This window comes from Rhinolophus hipposideros, assembly GCF_964194185.1.
Source record: "Rhinolophus hipposideros genome assembly, chromosome: 10".
NCBI classification, from domain to species: Eukaryota; Metazoa; Chordata; class Mammalia; order Chiroptera; family Rhinolophidae; genus Rhinolophus; species Rhinolophus hipposideros.
The window spans coordinates 28898216-28920605 of NC_138056.1; the positions used below are offsets into that span (position 1 = coordinate 28898216).

Sequence of the window (22390 nt, forward strand, 5' to 3'; positions counted from 1 at the left end):
AAAATAAAATAAAGTAGTTTTAAAAAGCACCAAGGAACACTCCCGGGAAAGAAAAACCACCCATAGTTCCAGTATTACAACCTAGACTTGAACAATTTGGCAAACTATCTTCTTTCAACATTTTGTGTTTCTCTTCCTGGGGGCTTTGTACTTTACATAGGTAGAAGCATTCTGTATTCAAGTTTTAACTTTGTAAAAATAGTTATACCCTTTGAAAAATATTTAAAGTTACAGAAATACATAGAGTAAAAATGTAATATATATTTAAACAGAACTATACATATGCATTTTTTTTACATTTGGGAGAAAATAACTATACATTTTATAAAATTGTGTTACCTACTTTCCATACTGAAAACTAAGAGATCATATCTCTTCTAGCATATTATATTACACACTTAGTATGATTAAAACACCTACCTCCTTTTCCAACATCAAGCCTTCTGCTCTGAGGTTCTTTTCAAATGTGTTTCTTTTGTCATATTGTATGTTTGACTTTCTATAAACCAGGATGTAATCAATCCGCTTTTTCCCATCTTTGAATAGAAGCCCACTGGATGCTATGTAATTCATGTCATTCTGCAAATGAAACAATGATTGTTAATGGTGTGGCTTAGACAAGCACATGCATTTTGGTTTCAGTCACTTCTGTTTGGATACCGGCAATTCAGTATCAAAACACGCTTTTTTAAAAAAAATCTAATTATTAGATAGGAAAAGATGATTTTAAAAATTTAAAGTCTACTGTAGGAGACAAGCTAGGAAGTCATCTTCCAGGATTTGAAATCAGGCACTCTGATACCAGAACATGGGCTCTCTGATGCTGACATAAAAATGCACATGTTTTATTCAGTAAGGCCCTATAAAAATAATATCACTAACATATGTTGAATATTTACTTAACATCAGCCCCAGACACAAATGTTTTCCATGTTTTATCACATTTAATACTCACAATTTGCATTCCAAAGATAAAGATACTAAGGTTTAAACAACATAAATACTGAGAACCAAAATCGCCCTAATTTCCTATATTAAATAACATTCAGACCAGACATTATTTTCCTAAATCTGTGTCCAATGACACCAAACCAAAGAATAATTCCCGAGCTGCCTGTTCCAAGAAATATGTGCTCCCAGGATATAAGACTGTGATCCAACTAAAACAGGTCTTGATCACAAGACCATACCCTTGCTTTTCAAGATTATATTAAGCCCCTCACCTTGCTGTGCCCACGCACCCAGGTATTTTTCATAGACTCTGCCCAATTTTTAACCAAATTCCTGCCTTGCAAGACTTACCTTAAAATCTCCCAGTCCACATCCTAGAATCCTTTGAACACTTCACCTTTATGAACAACTACTAAGACTGCTTAGGTTGGTATCCTTACTTGATGTAACTTTAATAAAATTAGTTTTATTGATCAACAGATTTTCCTGTTGGTCTTCTTAGAGCGGGCTTTCCCAGTATTTTGCCCAAGATCACTGAAGAACCAGGGCTTGAATCCAATTTTTACTCCAGGTCCATGTTCTCAGCTATTACATATGTTGGTCTTGCTCCACATTTTCCATCAAACTATTTGAACCTCTCCACCAACTCTATTTCATTTTTTCCCATATGGGCATTTTTGAGATTCAGAAATTTCCCTAACATTTTAAGAGCTATCTGGTAATTTCAGACAAAGGCATCTCAGACTTCTTTGTAGGATCCTGTGTGGGACATGTAAGCAGCTCAAGGTGAAAAAAGTGAGAAACAAGGTCATCTAGTGGCCAAGGAGTCATCCAGGGGAAGCAACGAAAAAGATCCCCGAGACTGTCATCTCACAGGCACAGGTAAGGCTGCCTCAAGAACTTGGGCCTATTAGAAACAACAGGTTCAAGTGTGTGAATTCAGAGTAGCAGAGTTGCCCTGGCTCAAGGACAAAAAGGCTGGTGTTGCACAGCCTTCCCTCAATGAATGAAAAAAAAAAAAAGAGCGATTTCCAGGATTATTTCATTGGGTTACACAAGGTGACAAGTAATCAACTCTAATGGAGTAGCCAGTGGAAGTCTGATTAATGAGTGCCAGTAGCCACTAAGGGTCATATTATTTTGGTGAATTTACCACAGTTCTCAATAAGAAACATACCAAATGAGATCATGTCGTTACTCTCTAAGTGATAGCTAATTGATTATCGGTTAATCACAGTTTTGAGTTAGTAAAAGGCAGTTTGACACATTGTTTAAAGTACTGAGATCTGAATCAGACAGACTAGACTTGCAATTTAAACCCACTGTTCAGTCTCAATTCCTACAGCTATAAAGATAATCATATTAAGATATGATTAATAAGATAATCATATTAAGATTAATCATATTAAATAAAAACAATCATAGTATCAGCATTGTAAGACCGTTATGACTAAGTGAGATATTGCACACAGAGCACTCCCAACGTTATCTGACTCACTTTAGAAGATCAAAAACATAATAGCTATTATCCCAAGAAAACAATGTAAAAAAATGTACACCGTGTGTTAATTCATGTTGGGATTTTTCTTGTTTTCTGATGACCCAAATGACCCCTTTCACTTTTTGGAAAATCATCTTTCTCAGGACAAAAATGGATGGAGACAGAGATAAGTGACCTAAAGGATGTTGGTGTGAGAATGGTATTAGAGCAAAGGAAGCAGGTACTCTTTACATGTACTTGGGAAACATGATTTCCTGTGAAATTAAAAGTGCAATAAACAAATTAATAACAAATTATTTTAAGATAAACACCTAAATAGCTACTATTTAAGTAAAGAAACAGAACTTCACCAACTCCTGCAGAAGCCCCCCCCCCATACCTAATATCCTCTCAATCACGACGCCCTCCAGATCTGCCTCGCCCAAGGTAATCATAATCCTATCGTTTATGGCACTATGTTCTTTGTTTTATCACCAAAGGATATATCCTTGAACATTATATTTATTTCTGTCTGTTATCAAACTTTATGTGAATGTAAATATACAATGAACAGTCTTTTGTGCATGGCTGTTTTCATGTAGTATTATAGATGTGCAATCCATTCTTAACTTTCATATATTTGTAGTTCATTTTTTCACTGTTATATTATTATATGAATATAATACGACGTACTTATGCTTTCTATTAAAAAGGGATATTTGGGCTATTTCCAGTCTTGGCTATCACAAATAAAGCTATAATAAACATTCATGTATGTATTTTGTGATACACATGTGCATACATTTCTATCAGGTCTGGACCTAGGAGAAAAATTGCTGATTCATAGGAAATGCTTATTTTCAACTTTAGTAGTATGCCAATCTTGACTTAGAGTAGAGCCTATTGTGTGCAGAAGGACCCTGACGCAATTTCTGGTCTTATAAGATTTCATGGAACATGGCTCTGTACGGATGGAATCTTGTTGATTACTGACTACTGGTCTACACATTAAAAAATGACACATTTTGTTATAGTATACAGCATGAAAGACCACACTCTTGCCAGCATGCATGGGTCTCAGTGCTGCCGGTATCTGCTCTCACACACGATACTCCTTTTATCCGGATTCTGGTATTCAGAATGCAAACAATTATTGCCATGTCCAATTACTGGGCATTTCTGTTTCTGTTTGGATTTAGAGAGAGAGGGGCACAGATGAGGCAGGGCAGAGGCTGCCGGGCATGACTCTGGGCTGCTGAGATGACCGCTCCTATTACGAAGGGCGGTGGATGCTCAGTTTCCTTGGCTGTGTGGCGCTGAAGCCCAGTGATAAGAACAAACTACCGGCCAGATTAGTCCAACTCTCGCAGTTTGGGTGGTCATCACGCTGATTTCAGATAATGAGGCCAAGTGTCTGTGTTCCAGGCTTGTGTTTCTTAATCCTATCCTCCCAAGTCTTCAAATAACGAAAACCTTTTTCATTAGTTTACAGTGTTGGTGTTTGTTTCTGTGTTTCTGTATCTTCTTCCCTCAGTCATTAAGGAAAAATTAGGAGATAGCAGCCTGGACGCTGTTAGTCTGAGACCATGTTTTACTCAGAAGTTCAAGATGTACACTCCTTAATTGGAGAGATATCTAAACAGCCCTGATATGTGACTTGAATTTACTTCAGAGTTAAAACCATTCCACAAAATATCTCTTGTTAGTGACCCTACCTATTATAGAGAAACAAAACAGCTTTTTAATTTTTTCCATTTCAGACAAATGAGAAGAGTTTTGTCAAGAAAATCACATATTTTCAACAACAAAAGTAATACCTATTAAAAACAAATTAACAGAAAACACATCATACACTGTGGTTCCGAAGAAATTCCACACATGGGTAGAAATTTAGTAAGTCCTGGGGAACAAAAAAAGCATATTAATACATATATATTTTAATGAACCTCGCTTAACTTAAGATATGCCAGAAATGTAATTACTATGCAAATTTTCCTATGCAACTCATCCTTAATTATAAGTCTTAGGAATCCAGCTGTGGACTTCACTTGCTGATTAGAACCTGGCTAGAACATCAACGCTGCTTCTTAGTCTGCATGTCCTATAAAAATAGAAATCCTCTCTATAGCAGTTACTGTGGAGTTCTACTATCTGATGGCAGAATCTCCAGGTGATTGTATTTCAGCTCCAATTATAATCTGCCAAATAAAACTGGTATTTGAGAAAATAATTAGTAAAGTAATATTTACAGACATAATACTAACATAAGTTGAGCAGAAACCAACTACTCTTCAACACATTTTGCAAAGATTAACACATTTCATGCTCACAAAAACTGAGAGATGGTACTATTTTTCCCATTTCACAGATGCTGAAATTGAGGCAGACTTTAAAATAAATGGAACGGTCTTGACATTCTCTACATATTCAACTACTGATGAGATATAATGCCAAAGGGCACTGGAAAGCATAATACATTATATATTGCTGTTATGATTACCAATGAAGTTGCTGTTTGTGGAAATATAGAATTTTTAATACAATTATTAAATCATTTCATAATATTACAGTTATATAAAATGATTGATTGATTCAATAGTTATAACTATAGCTAACAATTATCAAAAGTTTCTATATGCTATGCATTTAGCTAAGCAATTATATATGTCAATTAATTTTAACATTTATAAGAACCCGATAGGTCAGTTCCATCAGTAGCCCAGTTATTGCTTAGGCAACAGTGCCTGAAGTCAGTGAGACAGTCAGATGTAGAATGTGGAATCCAGGTAGTCTTGTTTAAGAGCTGACCTAAGAGCTGATCTAAGCACCAGCTCTTAAGCACTGTGTTTTACAATCCCTCTATGTTCAATGGGAGGCCATTTCTATTTTCATTTTACTATCTGCACCGCTGACTCTTGTTCTGTATTAATACGTGTGTATATTTCTTAAGTGCAGCATGCTACTGATTAAAAATCATTACTGGCCATGGAATTCAATCAATTGACAATAAGGTATTGACTTCATTTTGCCCCAGAGGCAGTTTACGGTATCTTGGCAAAGGTCCTCCATAATGTGATGAATGTGATCGGCTTACTATTTAGCAGGCAATGTCACACTGACTTTGTAAAAATACCAGCAAGTTTTAAGACTCACAGAATAATAGTACATCACTGAAAGAACTCACACAGCACCTTGTCATGCCAGTACACATGGAGCTTTGGGCATAGAAGAGAGAGAAGGTGCTGATTGTTCTCTCAGTGGCACAGCTGGGGCAACAAGATGGGCTGAATTCTGAAATCAGACACAAAGCTTCTTCCCTTGTAGTAACCTAAGGGCAGCTTGTGTCCCATCTGGGATTTCCATAGAGATTCGCGTCATCTCCTCTTTACCTGACACTTAGTGGATGTCCTTGCTGTGTGGCTCTGTGTTATCCCCAGATTAAGAAATGAAGTTTTGAAGAAACAGAGCAGTGCCTCTTCTCTCTCACTGCTTATATTTTTGGGGAATACAGGAAAGGATGCAAACCACTGCCCCCTACCCTGACCTAGAGGTAAGTGTAGATGGACCTCTCCTGCCCACAAGGTATGTAGTTGATGGGACAAAACTGTTCGCTCTACGTGGTAGTTTTAAAATGACATATATATACTGGGGGTGCCAAAAATGTATACACATGACTTGTATTTATCTTTTGCTATTGGTATATGTTATTACAATTTTAATACAGTTTTTTCCTTTCTTAAAATGTGTATATATATTTTTGGCACCCTTGGACTCATCCTAGAAAAAGTACTAGATACCTCATTGCTGAATATCACTGCGGTCACCTTGGAAGTACTCCCCTTGGAAAGCTATGCACCGATGTCAGTGCCTAGTCCACCCTTCAAAGCTATTTTGGAACTCTTTTTCTGGAATGGTCATCAGAGCTATCATCCTTTTACCCTTGATGTCATGAATGTCATCAACATGTCTTCCTTTCAATATTTCCTTTATCTTTGGGTAAAGAAAGAAGTCACTGGGGGCCAGATCAGGTGAGTAGGGAGGTGTTCCAATACAGTTATTTGTTTACTGGCTAAAAACTCCCTCACAGACAGTGCTGTGTGAGCTGGTGCATTGTCATGATGCAAGAGCCATGAATTGTTGGCAAAAAGTTCAGGTATTCTAACTTTTTCATGCAGCCTTTTCAGCACTTCCAAATAGTAAACTTGGTTAACTGTTTGTCCAGTTGGTACAAATTCATAGTGAATAATCCCTCTAATATCAAAAAATGTTTAGCAACATCGTTGCAACAAGTTCACGAACTTGTCAGACCTCCTGTGTGTATCAGAAACAAACAGTAACAAAGCACCATAGACATTCCAGACCTTATGACAATCTTGACCTACATCTAATTCTTGAGATTTCCTCCCCCAGGAAGAAGCCTGTTAGAGGAAGAGAGGCACTCAAAAATGGGTAGGATTTAAGATGCCTGTTCTCCCTATGCCTTGGTAACTTCACAGCGTTCACAGTTTCATGGTTTATTTTTAAATCATATTAAAATTTTAGGAGCTTTAAAAATGACTGAGTTGCCAAGTGAACGAAGCCAGTCTGAACACCAGGAGGCAGGGATCACTTAGGCCATCCTAGAGTCTGTCTGTCACAGGAAGGTTTATGGATTAGATAAAAATTAAAGATTGGTAATTTCAAAGATTCAAAGGTTGTTTAAAAAAGAAATCTTATGATACTATATAAGGAAAGGAAGGCTTATGGTCTCACTTACCAAACTCCTCAGTAGAACAAGTAGGGGATAAGGTCTCAATTTGGAACATATCACAACAGAGGAAATAAAATAAAAACAAAGAAAAGAAAATCAAATAAAGGAAATTAAATGATCCAGGTTTTACACATGGTTCTATCCCTGCTGATGTGTTTTTAGACAACTGGCTCTTCCTCCCTGCTTTTCAATCCCCCTACCATGAATCAAAGTGCGGGTGCTATTACAAGTGACAGCACTTGTAACTCTGACATTCCATATTGCTCGTCTTTCTCCCACATGTTTCTGCAAGAGGCTGTTTTCTAAGATTTCTGAAAACTTTCAGCTAACTCTGGCTAGAGTCTTTATTTCTATAAAGAATGATGCTCACATATCTGGTAGCTGAATTCACTCTATAAAGTGCTCCAAAGGTCTTTTCAGAAAAAACAGTAAATGACAAGTGAGATGCTTTACTTCTACCTGAGTAAGCATCTTTAACATCATAAAGGAGAAAATAGGAGACGGGTTTCTCTTGTTCTAAAATGAAAAGCAATTTCTGACCTAATTCAATGTTATCAAATTTCACAAATCAACTGGCGTACAAAGCACATGATTTGGGATGTGGTACTCCTTTTTTGACCATGAAATAAAGTCTGATGGGGACATGCAGAGATGTAAAATCCTCCCACTAACATTTAGCATCAAGTTTCAGAAATAGGCATAAAAAAAAAGCAGAACTGTGATTCCAATAATATGGCAAATCACATAATTTCAAAACCCTCATGCAATAAAACACCTAGAAATAATTGATAAAATAAACATACATATTTTGAAATTCATAAAGGAATTAGCAGGAAAGTATATAAAACTCTAGCTTCCAGGTAGAAAAAAGAGGTAGAAAACCATAAAGCATGCAGGCAAGTTGATAGTGTGGCTGCTCTGGGTAGCATCTAAAAATCAGTAATAATGATATCAGTGAAAACAACCATTCATAAATTTAAACATAGAACTTCTAAATAACTAATAAGGTAAAGAAAAAAAAATAAATGAAAACTAGAAAGTATTGAAAGTTGAAAATATGGTCTCTTTATTATAATATGCTTATTCAAGTGAACAGGATATCCACGTGGAAAAAAACAGTTTGACTCCTTTAGACTATTCAAACATCAGTTCTAGTCCAGAAATAAACCCATACACTTATGGCCAATTCACTTTCAACTAGAGTGCTAAGGAAATAAATAGAAAAAAAAATGGTCTTTTCAACAAAATAGTGCAGAACTGTGTATCTATATGCAAAATAAATTGGACTCTTACTTAAACCACACACAAAAATTTGCTCAAAATGGAGCACCAAACTAAATGTAATAATAATAAAAAAAAACCCTATAAAATTATTAGACTAAAACATATGAGTGACTATTTGGGACCCTGGTTTAGGTAATGATTATAGATACAACACCCAGAGCACAAGTAATAACAAGAACAACAGGAAAAAAATCAGATAATTAGGACTATATACAAATTAAATATGTTTGTGTTGCAAAATATACTATCATTAAAGTGAAAGGCAAACCATGGAATGGGAAAAAAAAATCTGAAAACCACATATCTCAAAAGCCACTATATCCGCAATACATATAACAAATAATAATAATAGCATAAATAACCCAATTAATAATGGGTAAAGGATTTGAATAGAGATTTCTCCAAAAAGACATAAAAATGGTCAAAAAGCACAGTGAACATTTCTCAACATAATGCAAATCATTAGGGAAATACAAGTCAAAACTGTGGTGAGATACCATTTCTCACCCGTTATGATGGCTATAATCAAAAACACAAAAACTAAGCCAGTATTAGGAAGGATGTGAAGAAATTGGAACCCTTATACATTGCTACTGGGGATGTAAAATGGTGCAGAAGCTCTGGAAACGTTTGGGGATTACTCATAATGTTAAACATAGAGTTACCACATTATCAATTTAACCCAGGAGAAAACACATCCACACAAAAAGTTGTAGAGGAACATTCATAATAGCATTATTTATAAAACTAAACAAGAGGGAAAAAAGCAGTGTCTACCATATGACTACATAAATAAAATGTATATCCATACAATAGAATATTCTTTTGCATTACAAAAGAATTAAATATTGACACATAGGTACTACAACATAGATGAACCAGGGCTGGAGGAGGAGTGGGTAAAATGGAACTTAACAGATAATGGGTATATGGTTTCCTTTTGGGGAGGCAAAATGTTTTAAATTATATTGTGGTGATGGTTGCACAACTTTATGAATATATTAAAAAATCAAATTGCATATTTCAAATGGGCGATGGATTGTATGGTATGTGAATTTAATCGCAATGAAGCTCTAAAAATCAATAAAATATGAATTATTGATTTTGAAATGCACAAAATTTTGCTTCTAGAAGCTACCATCAGAACTCAGAATAGGTGAATAGTTTTCAAGCAGAACACAAAAGAAAAAGATGGATAAATTTGCCTACAATACATGTAAAAGCATCTGTTAATCACAGGAAGACTCATTTCAAATCTCAGGTTCCTCTATAAAACTGATATAACTTAAATGAAGATCTCAACAGAGTTTTATGGTATGTATGCAACTTAACAAGCTAATTCTAATATTTATCTGAGAGATAAAAGTGTTTTTAATAGGAAAGTTTTGAAAAAGAACTAGATAAGTGGGCTTATCCTTAAAATACCAGTTATAATTCTGTAGTAATTAAGGCAGCATACTATTCATGTAGGAATAGACAATATAAGAAACAGAGATCCCAGAAAAAGGACCTACGTACATGTGACTAAGGTGAAATTACAAATTCATGTGCTCTTTATGGATAGGGTGGACTGTTCAAGTAGTGGTACTAAGGAAACCAGTTACTTTCATGCAAAAAAAAAAAAAAGATACAATACACAAGAAATAAAAGAATGAAAGAAAAATATGGAAAGAATAACATTTAAAACTTTTAGAACAAAGTGTAGGAGGATGTTTTTATGATTTTGGTAGAAAAGTAGTTTTGTTTATGTTTGTTCTTAACTTGAAAAAAAAAAGCACCAGCACCAGTAATGAAGGTAACATTGTGATAAATACACTAAGATCAAATAAAACTTCTGTACATTAGAAGACACAAATAATGTGAAAGGTAAGCTTTAAGAGTAAGATACTTTTCATAAAAAACAACTAATAAAGGATGATTCTCCAGAACATACGAGAATAAGTAACTCCTCTTAACCAATAAGGCAAATAATCCAAAAAAAAATAGTGATTATATTAATAGACCTTTAACAAAAGAAAAAACAAAACAAAACATTGTTGCATTACCTGGAACAGAAGAGGGCTGGAAACAAATAAAACTTCCCATCAACCAGAAAGTGAATAAATAGATTGTGGTGACACATTTAATGCTAGTTGTTTTGTAGTCATACAATGGAATATGACGTATCTGTTTAAGTAGCCATTAAAGAGTTGTTTAACTTTTAAAAAAGTAATATAAAATGTATTACAAATTCTTCACAGTTCAAAAATCTGTAAAATAATGCTCCATATTGTTTGAAGGGTATATCATATGTAGTAAAAGTATAAAAATATGCATAAGAAAACTAAGCAGCAAAATCAGAATAGTGGTTAATTCTGTTGAGACAAATTGAGGGAAAGGAATAGGGAGTGTTATGTAGGAATCTTCAATTTTGTCTGTGATAATTTATTCTGAAACGAATATCGCAAGCAATTCAGATCCAGTAAAGTTCAATGCTGGGTACTGCTTGTTATAGCCATATATAGTCTAATAATAGCTTTCAATATACCCCAAATATTCATGATAACAATAACATTGTTAATAATAACAATAACAATAATATCAGCAATGCTGTTCACCTTTTAAATCAACAATCTGGGATTAGCAATTAAAATCGAATTAAATGAGTTAAACACTGAAACATAAAATGGTATATACACACAATAGTTATTGTTGTCAAAGACCTTTAAACAGTAAAACTCCAATTTTAATTATGGTCACTGAACAGTGTACTCCCTTTAGTCAACTATACTTGTACTTAAATCATAATTTTAGAAAATGAAATATGGTAAATCAAGCTTATCAGAGATATTAAATTGGACACATTAGATCATGGGTAATTCAGACAGGATTCCATGAGGTCCAAGAAGCATCATTAGGAATCATGATCACCTCAGAGCTCACGTGCTGAACAGATGTGAACAGTCAGGTTCCATGTCTGAGACAACTTTCCACATAAACTCCACTTAAACCCAGACTGAAGCTATTCTGCATTTTTGCCGGTATTCGGTTGGAAATACAAAGAAAATATACTTAAGAATTTACTGAAAGTTTGAGAATGAAATTTTTAGACTAAAAGATCAAATTTTAAATGCAAAACAAAATCAAATGCCATTTTTATTGTAAAGGAGTTTGAGAAAATGAATTTCGTAGGGAGTTTGAAAAAATAAATCAGTTAACACTGCTTAACTACTATATCCATTATTGTAACATCGACGTGATTACTTGTAACGTGGATGCCTGAGTGCCACACTCTTTTACACAGCTCTCCAAACAAAACAAAAGAGTGTTTATAATAAAGAAGCACCTGTGATGATTTCCAACATGTGCTTAGGAAACTAACTTAAATTATTGGTAATCTTACAAGTCCAATAAATATATTCCTAAAAAATACTACACTAGTTATTTGAATCAATCTGTCCAATGAAAACAAGCAAAAATTATGCAAGGCAAAATCTTAAAATGTATCAAGGACTTTACAAGACAATGAGGGATTGAGAGGTGAAGTCCAGGACACAGCAGAAATCGGAAATGGAGAGGTCAGCTGCATACCTGCTCACAGGTCGCTTTTACCCCGAGAACATTTGCAGATCCTGCAAATGTGGGCGTTTGTATTAACACTCTTCTGTGTGCTGGGCGACAAGAACACAATGGTGAATAAGCCAGATGGCCCAGTCTGCCCAAGATATTTTTAGAAAACCTCAGTAGTTAGTGTACTTGAAATATTAAGATGCTCCTTTCTTTTGGCTCTAGATTCCTAACAGATGAAAGGCAGGCAGATGCCTACAAAGAAGGGGACTCTTACCACAGAGAGGTCAAATTTAAATAAAACTGTTAAGTCAAAATAAAGAATGGGGAAAAATATCTCTGAAACACGGGAATGGCCCAGGGCATTACCCTGGTCAAAGGCTACTGTTTCACTTGAATATGTAACTGGAAACAGCAGACTTTCACATCAGGGTATCAAAGTTTCTGGCACGGAATAACTGCTCAGTATTGTCACCAGTGTCCTTGACCACATGTGGAAATTAGGATACTCCCATGTGCTCCAAGGCAGACGATTCTAAACTACTAGGTGTTTATCCTTAATCACATACTCTCAGAAAGCAGAGAACAAAATATCCCATAACCTTTACAACAAGATGGATTTGATCTGATGAGAAATGTATTGGCTCCTGGGGAAAAGATGAGCCCTAGGCTGTGCTCCCTACCGTGTTTCCCCGAAAATAAGACCTAGCCAGACCATCAGCTCTAATGTGTCTTTTGGAGCAAAAATTAATATAAGACCTGGTATTATATTATATTACACTATATTATACCCGGTACTATACTATACTATATGATATGATATGGTATGGTATGATATGATATAAGACCCGGTCTTATATTATAGTAAACTAAGACTAGGTCTTATTAATTTTTACTCTGAAAGACACATTACAGCTGATGGTCTGTCTAGGTCTTATTTTCTGGGAAACACGGTACATTTGTAGAAAATTATTTGTCATGACCCAGCAGTCTCATGTTCCTTTTTCCTCTTCTCTAAAAGCTCTATCAATAAGTCAAGAACCTCTTGAGAACCAGCAAGAGAAAGAAAGATTATCAAACAACTATTTTTGCTAAACTCATAAAGCAGATGACCTTTGTCACACTGGCTATAAATAATATACTCATAGTAAAAATATATTAAGTCATGTTGGAATCTTTGGAAAGTTGGCATTGAAAATATACCCTCCAATATTAATGTCTATTTTATCACAAGCTTCGTTCTTTCCAATACTAGAATAACTCTTGCTGTTAAAAGTCTGACATTTCATAAACAGATAGAAAGATGAACTCTATGAGGTCCCCATGGGTATCATTTAAGATTATGCCCCTGGCTATTTGTACTTGTATAGGCTTCTCCAGTGTTGGTAGTTTAGTTTCTAACATGTACAAGGATAATCAAGACAAAACCAGTGGTTTTTAATCCTTCTTTGGTAATAGGCAATATCCCAAGAAAAAAACAAGCACATAGTTACATATTCATATAATTATGCATACAATTTCAGAGAATTCCTGGACCCCCTGGAGCTCATGTAAGAGCTCCATAGAACTCCCTGGACACCAGGCTAAGAACCTCTGAATCAGGCAGTCTTCAGATCCTCCTGTTGTAAGAACACCTGCCTCTGTAAACTAGGCTCCCCTTGGCAAGCCTTGGCAGAAAAGAGTTGAATCTCTTACAATAAATCCTCCAAATGCTTTGGAAATCCCACAGCTATACTAACAGTAGAGCCATTTGAATTTATAAGAAAAAGGGACATTAGTGAAGTACCCAACAGTTCCTTTTCACATACTAATCTTTCCTTTTTGGAGACTGAACAACCAACATAAGCACTTTGTGTTTGAAACCGAGGTGAGTGGAGGCAGTCATATTTCTCTAATTGTGTGAGGTAAATAACATTGCAGTTGGGCTACAGACGATGAAGACCCACTTCTAGTTCTTATCTCAAATACCGTGCACAGACCCTTAACTAATGTTTAAACATCTTCATTTATCAAATGGTAATAATAAGTCCTATTTAGTTCCCTGAAAAATTGTGAACATGGCACCTGATGTCTGTAAAATATCTAGCATGAATGCCAGACTTCTTAGGTGCTAGATAAACGATAACTGTCATCTGGAAAGTGATGAGACAAGGTAAAAATGGCATTGTTTCCCAAACTTTAATATAGTGTATATTTTGCGATAGCCACATGCTGAGTATTTTTTCTTTTGATTACACTTTCTTAAAAAAAAAAATAAAGCCTTTGCCAAAATAATGTTAACCTAAAAATAAGAAGTTCAGTGTGCTTGTTATGTTTTTCTAACACACATTCAAGTAAGGTCATGTTGATTAATAATTTTTAAATTATAATTTTTAAAACTTTGCAGCTTAAGAATTATTTTGAAAACTATGCTTTGGCAAACATGGAGCCATAACAAGCCACTAAACTTTAGTTTAAATTAAACCTAGTCTGGGTTTATTTTTCTCCTTGGCCAAGAGCAAGACTTGAGACAAGCTGATTGGCATTTTGATGTTGGAAAGGGAAGAAGGAAATGCCCTCCGGAGGCCAGGTGGCAGTGCCTTGGGCATCTGACCTTAAGCCAGTGAGTTACACTCCCTCAGGACTGTGATCAAGGAAGGAGGAGGAAAGGGGGACAGGACAAAGATGCAGGCCTTTTAAAGACGGATGTTAGTGATCTCAGGTCCAGAGGTGGACTGGCTTGTGTCATTTTTAGCATGTAAAAGCTGCATCTTTATTTAACAGCGGCACTGTTTGAAAGCCAGCTAAAAGTAATAGATAATTCATCACTTAAAGTAGAAATAAAAACACAAGGCAGGCGTGGTCAGGACGTTAGCTTGAAAGGCAGAAAAACTGGCTAGCTGCTGCTGATTTACTGATGCAAATCTTTTACAAAGCACCCCTGTTTAAAAGCTAAACACAACTTTGTAATTCTGTGAAGTGTTTGGAAGACCATTAAATTGTGGCTTATCTTTTAGCCAATATTGTCCCTGGAGCTGCCCAGAACAGTGCTTATCCAGCATGCTCCTGTAAGGACAACAAAAAATATGTCAATAAACAAGGAGGGAAACAATCACATCTCATGAAAGCCAGATTATTAAAACTCAGTCAGGCCAGCCTGGTGGCTCAGGCGGTTGGAGCTCCATGCTCCTAACTATGAAGGCTGCCGGTTCAATCCCCACATGGGCCAGTGGGCTCTCAACCACAAGGTTGCCAGTTTGACTTCTCGACTCCCACAAGGGATGGTGGGCTGCGCCCCCTACAACGAAGATTGAACACGGGCACCTTGAGCTGAGCTGCCTCCTGAATGGCTCAGTTGGTTGGAGCTTGTCCTCTCAACCACATGGTTGCCGTTTCGACTCCCGCAAAGGATGGTGGGCTGCACCCCCTGCAACTAGCAACCGCAACTGGATCTGGAGCTGAGCCGCGCCCTCCACAACTAAGACTGAAAGGACAACAACTTGAAGCTGAACGGAATCCTCCACAACTAAGATTGAAAGGACAACAACTTGACTTGGAAAGAAGTCCTGGAAGTACACACTGTTCCCCAGTAAAGTCCTGTTCCCCTTCCCCAATAAAATAAAATAAAAAACTCAATGGAGCAACTTTCATTAACCTAAAACACACAAACACACACACCCCTAATGTACTTAGCAAATACTTTGAGGTACACGCTGGAGAAACAAAAAGGTATTTATCATTCAACAGATCTCTTTTTTGTGCCTACTATGCCCCAGGTACGTGTTCAAGTGATTGGGGATAGAGGAGTGAACAGCAATTGGAAAAATAAAATGTGTACTAAACTGAAGTCCTATATGCTCCACTTTGAACAAACACGTTTATTAAGCACCCATTATGTGCTGCAAATTATGCCTGTTTCTTTACTTCTGTTCTCTCTTGTCATCATATGGGAGTCAGTGCAGCCTAGAATTAAATGTTCATGTTTTGGAGGTAGAAAAATCTGGATTTGAATTCTTTAACCTGCCTGTTAACTAGTTACCTGGACCTGGACTTTACTAATCTCTGTGCTCATTGGTTTCCTCATTCACAAAATAAAAGAAAAACATTCCCTACAATATAGAATTAAGTACTCCTTAACAAGTGTTGATTTAGTGTTCTTCTGTCCCGGTTACTATTTTAGGCATGAGTGAAAAACAGTGCACGTGACAGACATAGCCTTACAGTCCAATCATGGGCATAAGTAAGTGGATTTATCTAAAGTGATCAGGGGACAGGGAAGGCAGTCAACTTACTGTTGTAATTATTACATGATGATACTTTGAATGGGGAACAGGATGAGGAATACATGCATATAAAAGAGGAGTATTTTAATACAACAAGTAGGCAGGTTTTAAATGATAAATGACTGTCAGGCATTTTAAATTACAAGCATTTTAAATTACATTGTCCTTTATAAACAAGCATTTTAACAAGCATTTTAAATTACACGTATAAAGAGATAACTACTGACCAGAAAGTAATATAGGAAGTTATCATGCAAGATGGGACTGACCAAAGGTAGCTTTACTGAAAAAATAGATTCTACTAATCAGATAACATATAAGTAGAATGACTATGTAAGTTCAGGGACATGCCAAAAAAATTAAAAAGTCAAAGAACTATAAATATATGAACTAGAAGAAAAAAATACAGATCACATGGTATCATAATCATTGAGGCAGAAACATCTATGAACACTCACTCTAGAAGCGACACAGGGGAGTGGAGAAAGAGTCGAAGATACACACATCTCAGCTCCCTAACCCATTCCTGAAACACTAAAGCTTGGTCTCATTCTAATGCTTCAAGGAGAACCCAATTTTATCAAACACCATTTTAATTCTAGATAACTAAGTCATTCCTAGGTCACGGCACATGGCTCATGGCTCATAATCAACATATTTGTTCTTATCCATATTGGAAGGAGAAACTGGAAAACAGAGAAGCCCTTGTCCTTTTTAGGACTGATTTAAAGGTGACATTCTTCGGCTTTAGAACTTACAAATGATATTTAGAAAAAAATATTAAACTGTACTTATGAACAAATTAAATATCCTTAGCATAAGGTATCAGTTAATAAAGAATGTATAGACGGTTAAATGTTTAGTCTTTGAACTTTTATATTATTTGTTGTTTTTAAGAAAACTTTAGGAAATTATAAACTGCAGAGGGGGGCTGCCCTAAGTCTAGGGCTGTTTGGTAGAAGATGGACACAGAAATGGAGACGGGGACTACGTAGGAAGAATGGATTAAAATTTACCTGTTTTCCATCTGGGTGTGGAGAGGATTTGGATGAGCTGGGTCAAAAAAGCAGAATTTCTTATGATTATCTTTCCGTAACCAAAAGCAAAAATAAAGTGGTGAGGGAGAACAAGAAACAGAGCCGGTTCCTTATTCTGGGACGTTTTGGGGCTTCCTGGTAATGAAGCATTCTGATACCCTGCTTCCCATTTCTGAATACCCATCTTTAAATTGAGATCTTTCCCTATTTGCCAACTTGCACATGCTCACAAGATCCGATTTGTAAATTTTCAGAAATTTTGGTCACATTGCTAGTTTAAATAGGCCAAGAGGAGTATTTACATCATGGAAATCAGCAAATGCTTTTTTTTTTTTTTTGCTGAGCCCTTTTACTACCACTACTTATACATGACAATTCCATGAAGATAGAGACCATATCTTGGTCATTTACAACAGTTTATGTGTTGCACAGTCTAGTGTCTGATATATGGTGGGTATATATGAGTTCGATCAGATAGGAGGGTTAGCAAATACAGTCAATAATTCATTCTCAAAACTTATATATGATCCTTAAAATTATAACTATTCAGACTCTCCCAAATCCTCAATTGGCTAGTGTCTCTCTTTCACCGTTTCCGTAATTCCTTTACGATAAGGAGGTGATGCACAGGAATCAATTACATATAAGGGAGAAAGCAGGAAAAAAAACATGAATTTCGTAACAGTCTCTGAGAACTCGGTCCATTCCAAGGCAGGGCGTCTGACTGGAGCTGCGAGCAGCAGATGGGTTTACACAGGATAAATAAGCTGCTTTCCATGCGGAATTTTGGGGAGCTCGAGTTTTGAAGCTTTTTAACCTCCCACTACTAGGAACCACCATGGTGTAGGGATAAAGGGAATTAAGAATGCAGTGGTTTTGGGGATAACTGATTTTTTAGAGACTGGAAGCCAAACAATTGCAAGTAACCAAAGAATCCTTACAAGTAAGGTTGTAGTGTGGCAACTGCATCAAGTGATGATGGACTAGGAGCAAACAGCATTCGAGATAATCCTGAATAAACAGTTCAACATATATTTAGATATATTTAGATAATGCTATTTTTTACCCACTAAAAGCCATCCCTGCTGTCTGCCGGTTTTGACCCAGTACCACTTTAGGACCCTATCAAACAAAGATGACAGATTCCAAGGTCCAATTTCATCTAGAGTAGTAGCTTCTCTAATCTTGCCCATATTCCAGGATCCCTTTTTTGGGGGGATGGCTGCTTAAATGCTCATTAAAGAAAAACATTTTACTTAAGTGTCAAAAATGTCAGTAGCCTCTGCTAAAACTTTAACATCTCATGTCAGAATGAGAAATCCCTTGAAGGCAGTACGCTGCATAGTTTCTTGTTACCAAAAGAAGAATGGCTTACCTAAGAAAGACTGAGATGAAAAATTACATCTATAAACACATAAACATTTTGAGCACTCTGGCAAGCATTTACAGTTTTTTGAAAATATTGCTTTCCAATGCAGTGACATCACCAAGAAAAAACATGAACATAGTTACAATGTAAGTCCAAAGGCCTCTATTTAGGAATCCTAAAAATATTCTTTTCTAACCACTTAAGCCCTCTTGTGATTTTTTAATGAATAAATCTCCTAAAGAATATTTGCTTTATTGATGAATACGTGTCTTTTAAAAAGATGTTAACTATATTCTTAGGCAATACAATGGATTAAACATAAATAGAACTCCATATGCATATATGAACTCTCCTTATATAGAGATACGAAAACATCTGAAGATAATTTCTCAGTAGCGAGTTTTCCTAGCTACACGTATAACATATCTATGTTCAACTTACTTCTCAGTGCCTTGGTTGCTGCACATACAAGTACATGATCTAATCCAGATGCTAAACTTCTGCTTATGCTGCTCCTCCTATTCCAATCCTTCCTCTGCTCTTAACAATAGCATTTTCAACTCCCTATTTATTGTTCCCAATTCTGCTTTTGTTTTTCAAATAACGCGTGATCAATACAAAATAAAGAGAAAGTGAAAGTATTTCTAAAGATAACAGCTCAAAGATAATTGCTATTACAAGTTCAGAATTTTCTCTCATTCTCTCCTCTCTCTCCCAACAATATAGATGAACATATGTGTGTGTGCATACATATTACATTTGATATATAATATTCAATACATAATGCAGACACACACACACAGAACTTTATATATACTGTTATAAAATCTGTTCTGATTCAACTGTATATCACGGGTATCTGTATCAATCAGGACTCTTTCAGTTCCAAATGACAGAAATCCAATGCAAGCCAGACAATCATGACTTCCCCCAACTCCCAAAACCTTTTTCTGTTCATACAGTAAAAATTATTCAGCTCTCTGCCTCTAAAAAGCCCAGGAGTAGAGCTAGTTAGCTTCAAGCATATTATTCAAATGCAGTTGTCAGGATTCTCACAATCTACAATTATATTTACTCTCTCCATATCTTAATTCTGTTTTTGTTTGCTCTTTTGTTTGTTTTTCTGTTTGTCTCATTACTTCCTGCTAAAGACATGTTTATTTCCTGTATTTGGGGAAGAAGCATCTTACCCTATAGTTCTGGGAGAACATCCCAGAGCGAATTCAGCTTGGGGACCTTATCCATCACTGTACTTGTTGTTATAGCTAAGCAGATAGAGAATTCTATAGGCTATATTAGGGTAGGGAAAGAGGGTCACTCCCATATGAACAGCAAAGGGAGTGATGTTTGGATAAAACAATAGGAAAAGTCCATTATACATCTCTACATCAATACCTAAAGGGTTATTCAATTTCATCTGAGTTAGCCGGAAAGCAAAGGCTGTTCCAAGTGAGAGTGATGAGTTACTTTCATCTTGTTTAAGTGCAAGGAATACACATGAGATCAAGGATACATAATACTGGGATTCCTGAAACTTTTTCTTTTCAGGGAGGAGTGTCTGAGGCTTGGTTGTCTCAGCAGCTCCTGTGGAGTTGGTCTGCTGGGTCAGTGTATCCCAGACCCGGAGGTGGGGAATACTACAATTTTATATTCCTATGTTTTATTTATTGTTGTGACGTTGGTCCACAACAGGATTAGTGGTGCAGGCTGGCTACGCCTATTGCACTTTGAAAGAGTTGAACACTTCTTTGTATGGTTATATCATTCTTTATTTACCTTTTACTGAAGGATATTAAGGCTTGTTTTGCTAAATTATTCTTTGCTATGATTCATGACGATGCAATAAAGACCCTTGTTCATACATCTCTGTTAACCTCTATGACTATTTCATTAATGCCAATTCCTAGAGCAAAATTACTCAAAAATATGTATTCCTTTTTAAAACACAAGATTAATTTCCTCTTCCTTCATAAACTTTACCTTAACTCTTGAAGGCCAGACTAGTAACTTTATTCCACCTACAGATGCAATGTTTTCCTAATATTCTCTTTCATATTCACTCATATTACAAGTTTATTGTGAGCTCCTATTATGAGTCAGACCCTGTGCAAGGCAGTAATGCAATTACAAAGAAAAATAATCCATGGTACTCATCCTTTAAGAGAGAGTAATTTAGTAAGGTAGAAAGATAGGAGGACAAGTAATTACAGTTTGGTGTGATTTGTGCTATAGGAGGGGTAGGAGCAAATGCTTTGAGAGAAAAGATCTACTAACTCTATACAGAGAGAAAAAAGTCTTCATTCAGAAGTGATATGTTCTCTTCAACAAATGCTGATAGAATTGGACATCCAAATGCAAAAAAGTAAATCCAGACACAGACTTCACATTTCACAAAAATTAAAATAAAATGGATCACAGACCTAAATGAAAAATGTAAAACTATGATACTCCAATATAACATAGGATTAAACCTAGATGACCTTGTGTATAGCGATACCTTTTAAGATACATTATCAAATACATAATCCATGAAAGAAATAATTCATAAGCTGGACTTCATTAAAATCCTGCTCTGTGAAAGACAATATCAAAAGAATTAAACACAGACTGGGAGAAAATATTTGCAAAAGACACATCTGCTAAAGGACTGTTACCTAACATACATATATATATATATATATATATATATATATATATACACATATATATATACACATATATACATATGTACATATATATACACATATATACATATATACGTATATATACACACATATATATGCATTTATATACATGTACATATATATGTACATATATATGTACTAAATATATATATATATATAAGTATTAAAACTCAGCAATAAGAATACCAACAACCTGATTGAAAACTGAGCTGAAGGCCTTACCAAACACTTCACCAAAGAAGAGAAATATGGCAAATGAGCATAGGAAAAGATGCCCCACATCATATGTCATCAGAGAAATACACATGAAAACAACAATGGGATACCACTACAAAACAGTTAGAATGGCCGAAATCTGGAACATTACTAACACCACCAAACACTGGTGAGGATGAGGAGCAACAGAAACTCTCACACATTGCTGCCAGGAACACAAAATGGTACAGCCACTTTGCAAGAGAGTTTGGGGGTTTCTTAAAAACTAAACATATTCTCACCATATGATCCAGCGATCCTGATCCTTGGTGTTTACCCAAAGGAATCAAAAAGCTATGTCCACAGAAAAAACCTGCACATGGATATTTATAGCAGCTTTATTCATAACTGCCAAACTTTGAAGCACTCAAGATGTCCTTCCGTATGTGAATGTATAAACTGTGGTACATCCAGGTAGTGGACTATCATTCAGCATTAAAAGGAAATCAGCTATAAAGCCATGAAAAGACGTGGAGGAACCTTAAATGCATATTACCAAGTGAAAGAAGCCAATCTGAGAAGGCTACATATTGTATAACTCCAACTATATGACAATCAGAAAAAGGCAAAACTATGAAGACAATAAAAACACTAATGGAAAGATCAGTGTTTGCTGGTGGGGGTGCGGGGGTAGAGAGGTGAGTAGGCAGAGCACAGGGGATTTTTACAGCAGTGAAAATCCTCCGTATGATATAACAATGATGGATATATGTCAGTATGCATTTGTTCAAACCCATAGGCTGTAAAACACCAAAAGCGAACCCTAAGGTAA

General features: G+C 35.9%; 1 protein-coding gene across 2 annotated transcripts in view; it reads right to left on the bottom strand.

Annotated features, from left to right (window-relative positions):
• ANO3 (anoctamin 3) overlaps positions 1-22390 on the bottom strand; it is a 233227-nt gene that overhangs the window by 117106 nt on the left and 93731 nt on the right. For both annotated transcript variants that reach the window (XM_081063533.1, XM_081063534.1), the window contains one exon: positions 421-579. In XM_081063533.1, coding sequence (XP_080919659.1) covers positions 421-579 — 159 coding nt within the window. The remainder of the gene's footprint in view (positions 1-420; positions 580-22390) is intronic.